Source organism: Hypanus sabinus, chromosome 7 (genome assembly GCF_030144855.1).
Source record: "Hypanus sabinus isolate sHypSab1 chromosome 7, sHypSab1.hap1, whole genome shotgun sequence".
Lineage (NCBI taxonomy): Eukaryota > Metazoa > Chordata > Chondrichthyes > Myliobatiformes > Dasyatidae > Hypanus > Hypanus sabinus.
Genome location: NC_082712.1, coordinates 38,429,781 through 38,444,220, shown reverse-complemented (window position 1 = coordinate 38,444,220; position 14,440 = coordinate 38,429,781). Strand labels below are relative to the sequence as shown.

The 14,440-nt window shown below is 42.3% G+C and overlaps 1 protein-coding gene across 3 annotated transcripts in view; it reads right to left on the bottom strand.

Annotated features, from left to right (window-relative positions):
* Nucleotides 1–4,928: 4,928 nt before the first annotated feature.
* poc5 (POC5 centriolar protein homolog (Chlamydomonas)) overlaps nucleotides 4,929–14,440 on the bottom strand; it is a 123,690-nt gene continuing 114,178 nt past the window's right edge. For all 3 annotated transcript variants that reach the window (XM_059974524.1, XM_059974526.1, XM_059974525.1), the window contains exons 12-13: nucleotides 13,335–13,505; nucleotides 4,929–6,505 (exon numbers count right to left, since the gene is read on the bottom strand). In XM_059974524.1, the coding sequence (XP_059830507.1) occupies nucleotides 6,380–6,505; nucleotides 13,335–13,505 (297 nt within the window). In that variant the 3' untranslated portion in view covers nucleotides 4,929–6,379. The remainder of the gene's footprint in view (nucleotides 6,506–13,334; nucleotides 13,506–14,440) is intronic.

Genomic DNA, 14,440 nt, shown 5'->3' with positions numbered 1-14,440 from the left:
GCACTGGAGCCTGGATCAGCAACTCCTTAAACGACTGAAAAGCCGCCTCACATTTTACATCCCGCCTCTGTCCAAAGGGCTCCGACGGGTTTAGATATTCTCCACCCTCCTGTCCTTTTTTCACCCCTACCTTTCTTCCCCAAGGGAGGGTAACCACACAGAAGCTGATTCAAGGGGTGACTCACTTTGGCGTAGTCCATAAATCTCCAATAATAACCGCAAAACGGAACGAGCACAGAGCACTCACAGTCTGGAGCCTTGGTTAAGTGGTCACCGCTTCTATCTTAGCCGGGTCTGTAGCTACTCCATTCCATGAGATTTTGTGTCCAACATAGCTCACAGATATTTTGCAGAACTGGCACTTGTCCAGGGAAAGTTTTAACCCTTCAGCTTTCAGGCAGCCGAGTACCTTCAGTAACCTCGCTTCATGTTCTTCTAAGGTGGATCCAAATACACCAACACCTCAAGCAAGTTCATATCCCCCACCGTCTTCTCCATGACATGCTGGAAGGTTGCAGGGGCTCCCGATATGCCCTGGGGCATCCTTCTGAACTGGAAGAATCCCAGGGGGCATATAAATGCTGTCTCCTCTTTGTCGTTCTCACTTGGAATCTAGTAATATCTACTCCTCAAATCCAGCACACTAAACCACTTCACATCACTCAGAGAGGCCAGCGCATCTTCGACCCTTGAGACCGTATACTGGCCAGGGATGGTGTGCCTGTTCAGAGTCCTTTAGTCCCCACATATGCGTACCTTCCTGTTCTTCTTCCCGGCCACTACTATTAGGGATGCATAGGGGCTTCGGGACTCAGTGATGATCCCAGCTTCTTTCAACTTACACAAATGCTGCCGCACGTCTTCCACGTCTACAGGGGCCAGTCGCCGTGACCTCTCTCTAAATGAGGTGTCCTTGGTCACCTGGATAGTGTGATGAGTGCTCTTTGAACAACCCACATCAAACTCGCCAGTGGAGACACCTTCCAGCTTCAAAAGCTCCTCTACCAGTTTCCTTTTCCAACCCAGCGGCATCAGGGAGTTCCCGAAGTTGAGTGAGTCAGCGGTCAGCTTTCCCCCCTTTTCCAATAGTTTCTCCCTGACGTGCCTCACGGGGGCAGTAGACATTACTGTCACCGGGAACAAATGCACCAGGGGCATCCCCTGCTTGAAGGTGACCTCCCTCTTCATAGTGTTACGTACCCCGTAACTGGGTAACTTACCAGCAAAGATAGAGAGGTCCGTTGAAGCCTGATGGTACTATTTTAACAGTATTTATTGGTTAAAAATACACAAAAATAATATCAATGCAAACATACAGATACTATACGTCGTCAATACTAGATCAAAAGGCGCGGGTATAATAATAATCAATGAGAAATAGCTCTATTGTTGTCTAGGGGATAATGTATTGTCCGATGGAAATATAAAAGTCACATTAGTTCATTCAGGCTGCAGCCTTTGGTTGGTGTCAAGAGAGAGAGATTTTGGAACTTGCCAGTTTCCTTTTTTATGATGTCGATCCTTCGAAATGTCGTTGGTGTCCTTTTCCTTTTAGCTAAGCCATTCATCCGTGGTCAGTCCCGCCAATCCCAGGCAATGGGAAAGGACGCACGTGGGCCCCACCGGCTGTCGCTATTATATGCTGTCACGGGATTTCTAGCGTTTCTCCTGGTGCGTCTAAAGGGGGCGTTCCCCAGACCCTCTTTTATCCTTACTCACGGGGTCTCAGATGCCAATCAGGTTGGGATGGTGCCATCCCTCTACCAGCCCACCTTGGTCATTCCCTGAGGGTTTCAATGAATAGGACAGTACTCAATACACAATTCCGTCTCCCAGAGACAATGGCCGTTATCCATGGCTTTGTCTTTCGGAGGCCCAGGACACATTCCAATCCTTGAGGATCCTGCGTGTGTCTCTCTCATTTCCTGGGTCCCAGACCCGAAATAATAGCAATCTTGCGATTCTCAAAAAGGAAGGGGCTACTTTGTACCCTTCGGCCAATCAGAGTTGGGGCACAGTCGTAACAGTAGCGTTCCTGACGATCACTGCCATTCTGCTCGCCTGTACAACTGAGGGCTTCTGCAATTTGGGCCTCATCAGTAGCCCAGCAGGAAATCTCAACTCCCCCTCGTGGTCCCCCGGAGCATCCACTAAGAGGGCTTCACCCTCAAGCACTCTGGGAAATTTGGGGGTCCCCATCACTCTCACTACTTCCCCGGGCCGTACCACCATTGGCTTCAATAGTCCCTTGTTTAAATTTGGTATCCGGCCCACTGCTGCACTTAATCAAAAGCAGCTCGAAACACTGGGTGCACGGATAATGTCCCCAAAAAGTTCTCACCCGCCTTCTCCTTGCAGGCCTCCATGAGCCTCCTCACTAGAGGAGTGTTGGTCACACCAAAATTGAAATGCCGCCCTTCTCAACAGGGTCCGGACAAACCAGCACCAATGTATCAAGAACCTCAGACACTCCCACATCGGCCTCCGAGAACTCCAGTTTCACTGACAAATAACCGTCGCATGGATAATCACCAGCACTGATACCCCAAACCTCCAGTGCATTGAATGGTTTCAAGGGTAAATGCTTCAGATACCGGTTGTAAAATGAACTGTACAGTAATATGACCTGAGACCTGGTGTCAAGTATGGCTTTAGCATAAATACCCTCTATCCGTAGTGACAGACTGGAGCGTGGTCCCACTAAGCCTTCAGGAATAGGGTCTTTTGCTTTCGGGAGTTCCTTGGTACTTTGCTGGGAACATGTTTCCCCCAGAGACACCAGGCCATTCCCTCATGGGACCCCCTTTAAGTTTTCCCAACGACTCTCCCTGCTGAGGTACCCGGGGGCTCACTCTCCTGCTGCCAGCAGCCCTCTGCATTGTTCGTCCCCTTGGGGAATCCGCCCCCCTCCCCAATCAGCTCCATCATATGGGGGGAGGGGTCACACCCACTGATAACAGCCGACACACCTTCGTTCTCAACTCTGCCACAATCTCCTCTACCGCTCCCTGGGGTCACTTCACTGCAGGGGACTACTACCGAGGACTGTACCCTGCTGACTGAGTCCTCCCGCACCTCCGCCACATTCTCCTCTTCCCGTACCTCAACAAAAGATGGAGGGGGCACATCTTATGAGACTGTCAGAGACCCCACACAATCCGGTCCTGGGTCTGGGCGCCCCTGGCTATCTGGTCCATTCTCAACTGATTCACCTCAGCCGCCTGAATAACCCCTCTGCGCTGCAAGCAATTTAGCTTCCTCTCTAGCCAAAAAATATAAGCAGAAAGCTTCTCCCACTTTTCCTGACACACGTTCTGAAACCCCACCAGGAACTCCCTTGGGGTTCCAGTCGGACCAAAGGCATTACCCAGTGCTTGCAGATAACTGACGGCTGTCGCTATGGGACAATTTAACCTGACAGTTCTGACAACGTCAGCAGTCCGCCCATTCAAACTTTCAACCCATCTGTCACTTTTCATCATCGCAGCACTGCCACTCATCTAACAACTGAGAGGTCCATTCCGCCCACGTCTCATACTCCTCCTCCCCTTTAGGGGTGGGCACTATTCCAGAGAATAGGCAGAGCCTGCCATAGCTGGGACTTTGAATCTGATTTTTCCATTTATTCTCCAGAGAAGAAAGGGCGAATACTATCTCAGAGTTCTCACTCTTCACTGGGGGACGTGGACTAATTAGACATTCCAAACCTTTCCCCTCACTCTCAGAAATGATAGAACCCTGTCTTTGAAATCTCTGCCCCCAGCTACCTCAGCATTGGTCAGCATTAAAACAAGAGCTGTGCTCACCACTTTATCTGACCTCCACTCAAAATTGCAACTTTAACAGTATTTAACAGTAGAATTAACAATTCACCCAGAGTACAAACATCTGCCCCACTGGTTCATTGCTCAGGGTAATCATACAGCATCCAATGGAATCAATCCCGAACGTAGCCCCCAAAATTGTAACACTCGCTTCAACTAGCGGCTTAATATAGGGGATGAACCCCCTGCCCAGACAAACTTAAGAAATCTTGTTTGGGTGGAGGCTGCGCAATATGTTCCCAGTTACAAATCAGTACCCCGATATAACAAACAGTACACAATATGTGATTAAACGATTAAGCTTTATAACTCTTACTTTTGACTATATGGCTGGTAGAGAAACAAAATATAAAAGAAAAAGGGCCCAAATCAAAAGATTTAATAATAAACAGTCTGTGCACAAAGTTGCAGCTCACACAGTTCAGTAGTCCTTCCACCATCAGTCTCCTCACAGCGGCGCTCTGGATCCCCCCCGCTCCAAGTCCACCCTGTCTGGTGGTCTACCAAATCTCTCCATTCACGTCTTCTCTCATTTCTCTCTCCCCACCTCTGACAAAAGCCCACAAAATCAACTGCTTCCAGAATCACAAGACACAGCAACAATCTCTTATTGGCTAACATGCATCCTGTTATCTCCCGCCATAACCCGAACATTGCTGCTGCAGAGAAACCGTTATCTCAGCAGTGAACATTACAAAGAAGCCATTACATTAGCAGCGAAACCTACTACCAAGATTTTTATGATGCTGGTCATCATATATTGAAGTCATACACAAGTTTGCTTTTGATTATAGTGTTCTTTTTCCAGAACTCATTTTGACCATGCATCCATCAGATCACAACAACATGCCTGTAATTAATCCATGTATGGATGATGAAACATAGAGCATAAGTTTTAAGAGACTAGTTACTTATATATTCTCACTAGTTGGATAAAACTTATTTGATCTGATTCCTATGTGTTTCTATGTTTCTGCTGAAGTACACAGCAATAATTGTTAAAATACACTGTATGCAATATTTTTAGCAGTTGTTATATTCTTCATTTGTGCAATAAAATTCCCAAGAAAAAATAAAATAACTGAGAACACTTTGTAATACTGTTAGGAGAAAATTTAATATAGAAGTTTAAAATAGGAATCCTATACATACACAGAAATCATTTACTCTTTTAAAGTCAAGCTTTGTGCTCATATCGTTCAAAATCATTACGGTTCAATGGGAATAAACTAAAACTTGAAATTTAAGTCATAAATATATTTAACAAAAAACTTTAATTATGAAAATAATAAGCTAAATTTCTATGTATTTAAAAAATGATAATAATAAGTGTCTTGAAATACAAGCTCAGAACAATTTTTGCTCTGAACATTTTGTTACTCTTAATACAGTTAAGGCCAAGCCATGGAAACCTCTCCTGTAACACAGCAAACCCATCATTTTTACCTTCTTACAGCACAGGACAAAATGGAAACTAATAATTCAAAATCCTCAATTTCAAATTCACTCTTCTCAACTTACACAGACCATATAGATTGTATACAATTGTTCTGCTAACTTGTTCCACTTAAAGCATCAAGGAAATGTATACTCAGTGAATTTCAGTTTACAAGGACAATGACAAATAAAAATTACTTGGGCTACACCTCTCATATTTAGCCATCTTTTCCTCTATTCCATAAAATTAATGACTACAATGCCTCAAAAATAATATACAAACAGGTGTTCATAAAAGCATTGTTATAAACTCCATTTATGTGGTAATGTCGCATTGTAAAAGCAGCGAGACAGCTCATCCATGTAACAAAAGAGGTCGACTTTTAGACAATAGATTAGTTTAGAAGGGGAACCAGGTAAGAGAAAATGAGAATTATTAGTTAAAAACTGTATTTGTTTTAGCATTACTTTTTGGTTAAAATAAGATATTACAATAAAAAGCGTCTTAATATCCAAGCAATCTGTATTTTAATTATTTGTAAAATAATGGTAGAAGCAGAATAAACTAGAGGACACGTACTTGTCCAATTGCCAATGGAGAGTTTCATTTCTTTAAGCAAGATGAGGATTTTAAGATTGGATTTTATTTTCAAAATCAAATCTCACAGTTGAGAAAGCCATGTACTCCAACCAGTCGCATCCCCGAGTTCACTCTTATGGAAAATTAATCAAACTCATTATCAGCATTATGAAAATTCTATGCACAGCGTCTTCACACAAACCATGCTTAGAAAGATCTGTTACCAATAGGCTAAAACACAAGTCATTTTTAAGTTCTCTCCAGTCAATTCATTAAATTTTACAGCATTTAAAAATCACTCATCCATCATAGCTTAAGAACCACTCTGTATAAACCTCATTTTTTTGTTAAACTGGGAATATGCAATCACACACTTACAATTGTGCCTGTGGATTAGTTCATTAATAATTGAATAATACTGGTAGTTCCCAATTACAAGTCCTCAGTCTTCGGTTGTAACACAACACAACCATGTTTCATCAGTTTCCATGAGGTACCTTGTATGTATTTCAGGTAGTTGCGGATAGTGGTGAGGCAATCAGTCTACAACCTTTATTGACTGGATGCCACAGCTGACTGTGGACAATTTTGCATTCCCCCCGGTGGCTGACTGGAGTTGACTTGATCGAGGATATTTGGCTGCAGTCGCTTGGCCAATGGTTTGCTGGAAGATAAAGAATAAGTGAACAGCATTCTAGTACATGGTCCTCAGACCAATGACTTGGTGGGGGAGGGGGGGTATAAAATAAGATTGCTATACATTCTTCAATTTTAAAAATAAAAAACCTCACATTTTTCTACAAGATATAAAGTTTTGTCAACCTTGATTTTATCTTGTACTGAAATTAATTTTTCATGATTACACTTCAAAATCTCATAAGTATTCCAATTACAGAGGAAGCTAGTCATTTATCAATGTAGAGCAACCTCCCTCTTGGTGGTTCTTTAGAGATTTACGCATGTTTGAATGAGGTACTTCATCTGAACATTATGGTTAACATTTCTACAAGTTATCATCATTCTATTTTGCGCTGCTAATAGATCATACAAATATCAGAAAACTATTTTGGCTGGCAGCTAACAAAAACATAAGATGTTAAACAGCAAGCAGTTTTAAAGATGTCATAAACAGAAATATGCCTCAGAAATGTTACTAACTTAATTTACGAGCATTTGTGCCACCATTTTTAATATATTAATCAGTTTGCTCACATAATATTACACTGTAATTCATTAAAATGAGAACTTTCAACCTTGATTTTTATTTGAGTTTTTTTATTCCATGGGACTGTTGTATTTCTGTTATGAATAAACAAAATCTAAAAATTAATTAATGATAAAATCTCAATGTGCAGAGTTTACAGGTTAATTCAAACAGGAGATTAACACTGAGTCACAAAAAGACTGCAGTTGTCCTTCAGGGAACCTGCAGAGCTCAATTCTGCAGTTCAATGCAGTGGAAAAAAACGATTAACATTCTGTAGGCTGTTATCATTTTATGATGATCTGAGAGGCCCCGTATTATATGCTGCATATTCTTATGTATTGCTATGCATGCAAGGTCAAGGGCTAATGAAAAAAAGAGCAGGATAGTCTATGGTGAGGAATTTTCATTTACTTATACACTTCAACAGCATTTGAAGTAGGTTTTTGAATAATTACATCAGAATACATTTGGCCTTTTCACATGAAAGATTAGAATCAAATGATTCTAAAAAAAAATCATAGAGCAGGGTCAAAGAACAATATAGCACAGATGCAAGCTCTTCGGCTTAACAAATCCATGCAAATAATGGTGCCCACCCAGCTAATTGCAGTTTCTGTGTTTGACCCATTTCCCTCCAAGCATATCCATGTGCTTCTTAAATGATACTATTGTACCTGCCTCAACCACTTCTTCTGGCAGCTCATTGCTTATACTGACTGTAGAAAGCTTGCTCCTCTCACCCTCTAATTTTGGTCTCCCCTATCCTGAGGAGAAGGCTGTTACTATTCACCTTACCTACGCCTTAATTTTAAACATTTCCATAGGGTAGCCCCTCAGAGTCCAAAGTATATTTATTATCAAAGTAAGTATACATTATACAATTTTGAAATTGTCTCCCTACAGGTAGCCACAAAACAAAGAAATACAAAACCCATTAAAAAAAAAGACAAAATACCCAAAGTGCTGAGAGAGAAAATAATACAAATTTGCAAATAATAGAAGTAAGCAAATAGCACTAGATCAAAAGTGAGTCCTTAGACACAAAGCTTGGAACAGCTTCAGTTCAGTGCAGAGACGAGCAAACATTGTGTAGCCCACAGACATGAAGGCTAGAGCTACGAGAGCAAGCCACGGCCTCAACCTCAGTTCAGCACAGAGCAGAGCAAATAGAACCGTACAGTGTAGAACAGGCCCTTCAGCCCACAATGTTGTGCTGAACCAATTAAATTAGTAATCAAATAGCCAACTAATCTCTTCTGCCTGGAGGATGGAGGCAACAAGTAGATTCCTGGTCAAGACTGTTCACTCTTTCCTTTGTTGTTTCCTGTTTCTCCTATATTAGTCCCATCTAATATTATATTGGAATCACTGATCTAAACTCTGCTATGGGAATGGAATCACACTCACCTGCCTGAACTGGATTGAGACCTGGGTACCTCAAAACCTCATCTCATCACTATTTTCTAGCTGAGGTGGATTCACACATACAGCCAATGAAGCTATTTAATGTCGCAGAATAACAAGCAGAATAGGCCCGACCCTCGCCTCTGGTGTTGACATCCTGCCTTTTCAATCCATCACTGGGTTTGGCGAAGCGCAGGAACAAATATCACAGTGATGATTGTACGCTCTAGTATCAATTGTTTGGTGACAATAAAGTAAGTAAGTAAATTGTCCAAGCATTGGGTTGTTCCTCACTCTTAGACCCAGGCCCTATTGCATTGATACACTCTGGGCCTGGGCTCTGCCGCCATGTTTCAGCCCGTACCCAATCTTTCCAACTCAGCCCGGCGCTTCGTTCAATCAGACTTCACTCTTGGTTTAGGGGCTTCGTTTTAGTTACAGCTTTCTTATAACTGGTGGCTGGTAGGCTGAAGGCAAAGATCGGGGAAGCTTATGAGAGACAAGAGACTGCAGATGCTGCAGTCTGGAGCAAAAAAACGAGCAGATGGAAGAACTCAGTATGTCACGCAGCACAGCTGAAGTGGTCTGTTTCAGCTTATCTGGATTGAACAATAGAGGAGAGATAGCCAGTGTGAGGGGGGGAGTGAAGGAGTGGGACAAGACCTGACAAGAGATGGATGGTTCCAAGAGCAGATAGTCACGTGGGGGAGGGAATAAGAGAAGAAGCTGGAAGAGGATAGGTGAAGCAATAGGCCGCAGATGATGGAATATGAAAAGAGAAAACCACAAATAAGGGAGGTAGATGGGAACAGTGTTGGAGAAGGAACTTGGTGGAAGGTGCGTGACTGTGATGGGCAGATGTCCAGAATCAGGTTTATTATCACTGACATATGTCATGAAATCTGTTGTTTTGCAGCAGGTCAGCGCAAGACATGAAAATTACTACAACTTTAAAAAAAATGAATAGTGCAAAAGACAAAAAAGGACGCAGTGTTCATGAACCCTTCAGAAATCTCATAGCAGAGGTGTTCAGGCTCTTGTACTTTCTCTCCAATAGTAGCAATACAGAGGCCAATGTCATGCATTGGGGTTGTAGAACACCAAGGTAGAACATGATGTGCAGTTCTTCTAATTTGTGTTGGGGCTCACTTGAGAAGGAGAAAAGGCAGAGGATAGACAGGCTGGTGTGGGAAAGGAAAGGAAAATTAAATGGCATGCAACCAAGAGTTCAGGGTGGCCATTCCAGAAAAGTGTAGGTGCTCAGCAAAACAGTTACCTAATCTGCAATATGGTCTCACTGTACAGGAAGCCACATAGACAGCACCAAATACAACAGACAAATTTGCTGGAGGTACATGTGAATATGCCTCATCTGAATGGGCTCTTGTGTCCCTTAATGCATGCAAGGAGACTTACACAAGGTATTACACCTCCTAATGGTGCAGAGGGAAAAGGGCAAGTACAAGGGATGAAAGAAACAGGTCACAGAAAGTGGTTCCTGCAGAAAGGGACAGAGAGGAAGATGTGACTAGTAGTGAGATCACATTGTTCCAGATAGAAATGCTGAAAAATGATGTGTTACATCGGGAGAAACAGCATCTCATACTACACCTGGTGTTGTCTACAACCAGACATATGAACAACAAATTTTCCAGCTTCTAGTAAATTGCTCCTCCTTTGCCCCCTTCCCCTCTTTTTGATCTACCCTGTACTTCTTCCTACCCTCAGGCTGGTTTCTTTCCCTTCTTCCATTCTCTATGTGCACATCACTAACACACTCCTTCTACAGGCTCTTCCCCTCTCATTCTTGGTGGCATGTGCTTTTAGGCTTTTGAATCTTCTGCCCAATATTTCTTTCCAGTACCTGTGGTCTCTTGTGCTTCAGAATTATATCCCTGTTCAGTCTGAGGGGAGGCAAACTGAGAACAGAAATGCAAGAAATAGAAAAGATGAAGGCAAAGGCCTCATGGGATGGAGGAAGAGGCATTTCCTGAAGGACAGTATCGCAGATGTCCTGGAGTAAAAAGCCTTGAAAACAGATGTAGCAGTGAGAGAGCAGCTGAGAGGGGATGGTATCCTTGCAAGGCGGGAGATGTAGTCTAGGCATCTGTGGGTTTGTAGTAAATGTGTTTCCCGAAGTGGAGACAGATTAAAAGAAAAGTATTAGAAATAATAGCGAATGGTGACAGGATGGAAGTTAGCAGTGAATTAGTAGTGAAAACTTAGCTCTGACCCAGAGGAGAGTAGATGAAGGATCGGTAGGAAATAGAAGGAATATAACTCCATACTCTTAATTATGATGGAGGGGAAGCCATGGTTCACATTAGGATATATGCATAGTCTCACCATTGCAAATATGATGGAGATAGGAGAAATTAGGCTTATAATTGATATGTCACTAGCACATCCCTCAAGGTGGAGACAGAGAGCCAGACAGACCCAGAAAGCAGAGGAAAGAGTTAGAAATGGACATTATAAGAGTGACAACAGGGTGGAAATTGGCAACTAAAGTAATAAAATTTGAGCTCTACACTAGTGCAGGAAGCAGCCCCAATGTATTCAGTACATAAAAGACAGAGTTAAGGGAGAGATCCCCAAGTAGAATCGAAATAAAAGCATCCCCACCAGATCAGATGTTGCTATTGCCACTTGCATGAACCCAGCTTATGCCTTTTTGTGGCATCTGCGGAACTGAGGTTTGCAAGAAGATAACTTTCTCATGAGACCATACATTGGACACATGTGACTGTCCCAATGGACGGGTGTTGTCAGTGTCACTGTGACTTTCCCAATAGACAAGTGTTGTCTGACTACCCATAAATGCCTTAATAGACCGGTGTTGTATGTGTTACTTGGTGTCTGGGATTGCTCCAATGCACAAGTGTTGTATGTGTGAGTGTAATTGCCCAATGGATAAGTGTTGTCTGTGAGACTGACTGTCCCATGGACAAGAATTGTCTATGTGATTGTGCCAATGGACAATTGTTCTCCGTGAGATTGTGATTGTTTCAATGGATAAGTATTGAACACTTAAGTGCAGTTGCCTCAACGGACAAGTGTATGTGTGAGTGTGATTGTCCCAAGAGGTAAGTTGATAGAACCGGTAGGATAGAGCTGAGGATGAGACAGTAAGTTTCCAAGTAGATGATGGATGTAACATGCACGTAATGAAGGACAAGCCAACGATTGGATACAAATATCAGAAGTAATTTTTTCACGAAGAGTCTGGTGGGTGCGTGGAATGCACTGCCAGCGAAGGTGGTAGAGGCAGATAGAATAGGGTCTTTAAGAGACTCTTAGATAGGTACAGGGAGCTTAGAAAAATAGAGGGCTATGCTGCTGGGAAATTCTAGTCAGCTTCTAGAGTAGGTTACATGGTCGGCACAACATTGTGGGCTGAAGGGCCTATAATGTGCTGTAGGTTTTCTATGTTTTATGTTTTCTATAACCAGGCCATTTGGCCCATTGAGTCTGCGCCACCAAGTGAGGTCATTGATTAAAAACAAAAAAATTACTGACAAAAGCTCTATTGAAGATGAAGAAAAAGTTTCATTATTAAGAACACAAACAGACTATGTAAAAATAGCTAAATATGTAAGATGTTTGAGGAACTTCTAAGATTATGGATAAAAAGAGAGGATAAGGGCTGAAGCAACAATATAATTTCAAAGAGCTTGTACAATCATACTGCTTTGAATCATCCTCTATATGATTTTATAACTCTAATGAATAAAATCCCTAACACATTGGACTTTTCTTTTGAAGAACCATAGGCCATTATTCTGTGCCATAAATGATATAAGTATTTTTATTCTCCTTGTGGATCCCCTACACTATTAGTGCTCTGTCCAATGTAGGACTTTGAGAAGATGCCCAATGCGTTAGAAATAATTTCAACAGTCAATTGTTACGTACCCCGTAACTGGGTCACTTACCAGCAAAGATAGAGAGATTCGTTGAAGTCTGATGGTACTATTTTTAAACAGTATTTATTGATAAAATACACAAAAATATTATTAATGCAAACATACAGATAATATATGTCGTCAATATTAAATCTAAAAGCGTGGGTATAATAATAATCAATAAGAAATAGCTCTATCGTTGTCTAGGGGATAATGTATTGTCCGATGGAAATATAAAAGACTCTCAAGTTCATTCAAGCTGCAGCTTTTTGGTTGGAGAGAAAGACGGAGGTTTAACTTGCCCATTCCTTTTATGATGTCAATCCTTTGAGAGTCGTTGGGGGCTGATTTCCCCTTTGTGGTTAGCTAACGCCATGCTTCCATGGTGAAGGCCCACCAATTCCGAGGCAAATGGAAAAGGACGCACGTGGGCTTTTCCACCGGCTTTCGCTATTATGCTGTTACAGGAGTTCTAGCGTTTCTTCTGGTGCATCTGAGGGGCTGTTCCCCAGACTCTCTTTTATCCTGACTCACAGAGTCTCAGATGTCAATCAGGTTGGGATGATGCAATCCCTCCACTAACCCCCCCTCGGTTCATTGCCTGGGGGCTTCGCTGAATCGTACAGCATTCAATACACAATTCCGTCTCCAAGAGACAATAGCCGTTATCAATGGTTCCGCCTTTCGGAGGCCAGGACACATTCCAAACTCTTTGTGGATTCTGCATGTCTTTCTCTCATTTCCTGGGTCTCCTGACCTGACTTACTAGTGATCTTGCGATTCTCAAAAAGGAGGGGGCCACGGACGTAACACAATAAATTCAAAAACAACACACTCCATTACTCTAAAATAACAGGTATTGCATCAATTTTTCTGGACAAAATGCTTTCAAGTTTCATTGATATAGTACAAGTCTACTGGACTGAAGTAGATATCTAATTTCACAGCATCTAAAGCAGTTAATTTTACTTTATTACCTGTGTAACTGGATGATGCCTTTCCACACAGATTGTCGTCATTGGTGGAGACACTCCCTGGCTGGATCCACCTTTAAACCCTCTTGCGGATGGGTCATGTTGCCCTGTCAGACGTGCCACTATGGTTTTCCCAGCTTTTTGCTGTACAGAGCTGGTACATTTGGTCACAGGCTAAACATGGAACAAAAGAGTCAAGGTTAAAAAAACTAAATCACACCACTATTCTATTCAGAGTAAGAACAAGTTGGTAAAATGCGAACTTTTTAAATAATTTTTCCTGATCGCCGAGAGTTTCTTTTAATAACAACCCTTCTGACATAGCATGCTGCACTGAAAGGTCTCCTACCACAATTTATAATTGTGATCACTCATAACCCAATTCTCATAAAAAGAACAACAAAGGGTATGTGACACAAGTACAAGATAAATACTTCAGAGTCTTCATTAGGATCCAAAGGGGCCTCTGGATAGATTATGAAACCACCCCCCCCCCCCCCACACTGTCACATCAACCCACTTAACCATATAACAATTACAGCACGGAAACAGGCCATCTTGGCCCTTCTAGTCCATGCTAAACGCTTACTCTCACCTAGTCCCACCTACTTGCACTCAGCCCATAACCCTCCATTCCTTTCCTGTCCATATACCTGTCCAATTTTTTTTTAAATGACAAAATCGAACCTGCCTCTACCACTTCTACTGGAAACTCACTCCACATAGCTACCACTCTCTGAGTAAGAGTTCCCCCTCATGTTACCCCGAAACTTTTGCCCCTTAACTCTCAACTCATGTCCTCTTGTTTGAAACTCCCCTACTCTCAATGGAAAAAGACTATCCACAACAACTCTATCCCCCTCATAATTTTAAATACCTCTATCAAGTCTCCCCTCAACCTTCTACGCTCCAAAGAATAAAGACCTAACTTGTTCAACCTTTCTCTGTAACTTAGGTGCTGAAACCCAGGTAACATTCTGGTAAATCTCCTCTGTACTCTCTCTAATTTGTTGACATCTTTCCTATAACTTGGTGACCAGAACTGTACACAATACTCCAAATTTGCCTCACCAATGCCTTGTACAATTTTAACGTTACATCCCAACTCC